Genomic DNA, 2,217 nt, shown 5'->3' on the forward strand with positions numbered 1-2,217 from the left:
GGGTTCCTCAAGGTGGGGGGTGTGAGCTCAGCCTGACCCCCAACGCCCACCCCGCCGAGGGCTCAGGTTTGAGAGAAGAGGCGGGATTAACGGCCCCGAGCACACAGCTAAGCCGGGGACCCAGGGAGGGGACCTTGGGGATGCGGAACAGTGACAAGTCCGCCTGGGGCGTGGCCACGGGACGAGAGGCGCAGGGTGTCCCGCCTGCAGAGGCGTCTGGACGGGAGGTCAGGACGGCCCTGACCCTCCCGCGGGTCTCCTTCCCGACCCCCGCGGAGCCACGGCCGCCCCGGGCTGAGCGGGAGGCCTGGCCCTCACAGCAGCTCCCTCTGCAGACCCCCAACACGTTCGCGGTGTGCACGGAGCACCGGGGCATCTTGCTGCAGGCCAGCAGTGACAAGGACATGCACGACTGGCTGTACGCCTTCAACCCCCTGCTGGCCGGGACCATCCGGTACGGCCGCCCACGGAGGGTCCCCGAGGCCTCGGAGCTCGCAGTCGGCCGGCGGGAGGTGGCCTCTATGTCGGACGGCCGGGCCCAGCGGGCGATGCTTTAAAGGAGGCTGTGGGGGCGGGGCGGGGGCGGGGGCTGCTCCCACCGGGTCCCAGGGGCAGGAGGCAGAGGGTACTGTCTCCCGGGCGGTTGGGGAGGCAGGGGTGCGCCCGCAATGCCCCTCACACCAGCTTGCGGGCGCCCATGGCCCCCTGACCACTGCTCCTCTCGGCCCGCAGGTCCAAGCTGTCCAGAAGGAGGTCTGCCCAGATGCGGGTCTGAGCCCAGCCCCCCGCAAGCCCGGCCCCGCCTCCCGTCTTCGTCATCGCCATCTGTCAGCGCCACCCAGCCCCGCCCGCCTCCTGGGACGCCCGCCCTGCCGGGGACCTGCCACACGACCTGTGCCAGCAGAGGCCACGCGTGTCGTTCTTTCTGCAGGAGGCGCCCCGGGTGGGAGGAGCTGGGAGGCGCCAGAAAGGCGGGGGGCAGGAGTCGCGGGCGTCGCCGCCGTTCTCATATTTTTTTAAGCATAGACAGACTCATAATTAACACACACTAGTTAGTGACGTTGAGACAGTGCCCTCAGACGTCAACGATAAGACGGTGTTCTATTTATAAGTATTTATTTCTAATGCCTTCACGTAGACCTGTAGGATTCAGACGGACCCGCGCCCTTGTTCCCACACACCTCCCAAGCCTCTTGGGGACAGACGGGTCGGGGCGACCCCCCGGGAGCCACGGGGATGCACGGCCCCGGCCGGAGCTGAGGCCGGTCCGCACGCACGCAGGGCCGGCCTGGCCCCGGGCCCGTGTGTGTGTGCGTGCGCATGTGTGTCGGGGGTGTGACGCCTGAAGGCTGAGCAGTGCAGGTGCGTCCCTTCCAGCAGGGCGCGTGTCTCACCCGGACGGCAGCCCCTGAGCCGTGACTGTTGGGGACGCTGGCCGCGCACCCCTGGGAGCAGGCGGGGGGAGCCCAGGCGCCCAGTCTGGGGTGAGAGGGTCAGGGTGGTGCCCGGTGTCCGGGCCGGCCGGGGGTGGGGCTGGGTCTACGAGTGGTCCGGGCAGCGAGGGGCTGTGGGCAGCGTGGGCAGGGGCGAGATGCGGGGTGAGCCCCAGGCTGCCAAGGGGAGGAAGCCGTGGACCCCTCTTTTACCAGGAGGAGAGTGTTCAGGGGTCCCGGTGGGGAGACTCCAGTCGGCCGGTGCGGGTGGCCAGTGCCAGCGCTGGGTCACCCGTCTTCCAGGCGCCTTTTCGTGTGTCCGAGGGTGTCGCCGGGTCTGGTTCTGGCCTCTTGTGACAATACCCGTCTCGTCCCCTCTTCAGACTCTGTGCTCGAGGGTCGCCCAGGACCGCGCAGGGTTGCCCAGGCTGAGGGTCTGGTCGGGGAACCCACCGGCCCAGGGTCTTTGAGGAGCTCTTCCTCCTCCCAGAGACACGGCCAGCCCCTCTTCAGCTCAGGGCAGAGCAGCCATAGCACAAGGCCCGTCCACTCCGCGGCGCCCAGAGCAGGTGGCAGAGGTTGAGGGTCTAGACTAGGACCGAACGCCGTCCAGAAACCGGGAGCCTGAGCCCCTCCGGGGTCCCTGGAGGCCATGCAGAGAGCAGGCTGACGGCTGCTCCGGAACCATCACTGAGCCGAGGTCGTGGGCAGGGGAGGATGCACGGGTGAGTTCTAGGGGTCAGTCCTGAGCGCCCCGCTGTCCTGCGGGGAGGCTGGGGGGCAC

General features: G+C 69.0%; 1 protein-coding gene across 1 annotated transcript in view; it reads left to right on the forward strand.

Moving 5' to 3' along the window:
* The window catches only part of LOC104984295 (kinesin-like protein KIF1A), a gene marked incomplete at its 5' end in the record, with an annotated part of 37,208 nt that extends 34,998 nt beyond the window's left edge, over window positions 1–2,210 (forward strand). Inside the window, 2 exon segments of the mRNA XM_010833966.1 lie at window positions 336–454; window positions 733–2,210. Coding sequence (XP_010832268.1) covers window positions 336–454; window positions 733–775 — 162 coding nt within the window.
* Window positions 2,211–2,217: the final 7 nt, after the last annotated feature.

The sequence above is a fragment of the Bison bison genome, unplaced genomic scaffold (genome assembly GCF_000754665.1).
Source record: "Bison bison bison isolate TAMUID 2011002044 unplaced genomic scaffold, Bison_UMD1.0 scf7180017845367, whole genome shotgun sequence".
NCBI lineage: Eukaryota > Metazoa > Chordata > Mammalia > Artiodactyla > Bovidae > Bison > Bison bison.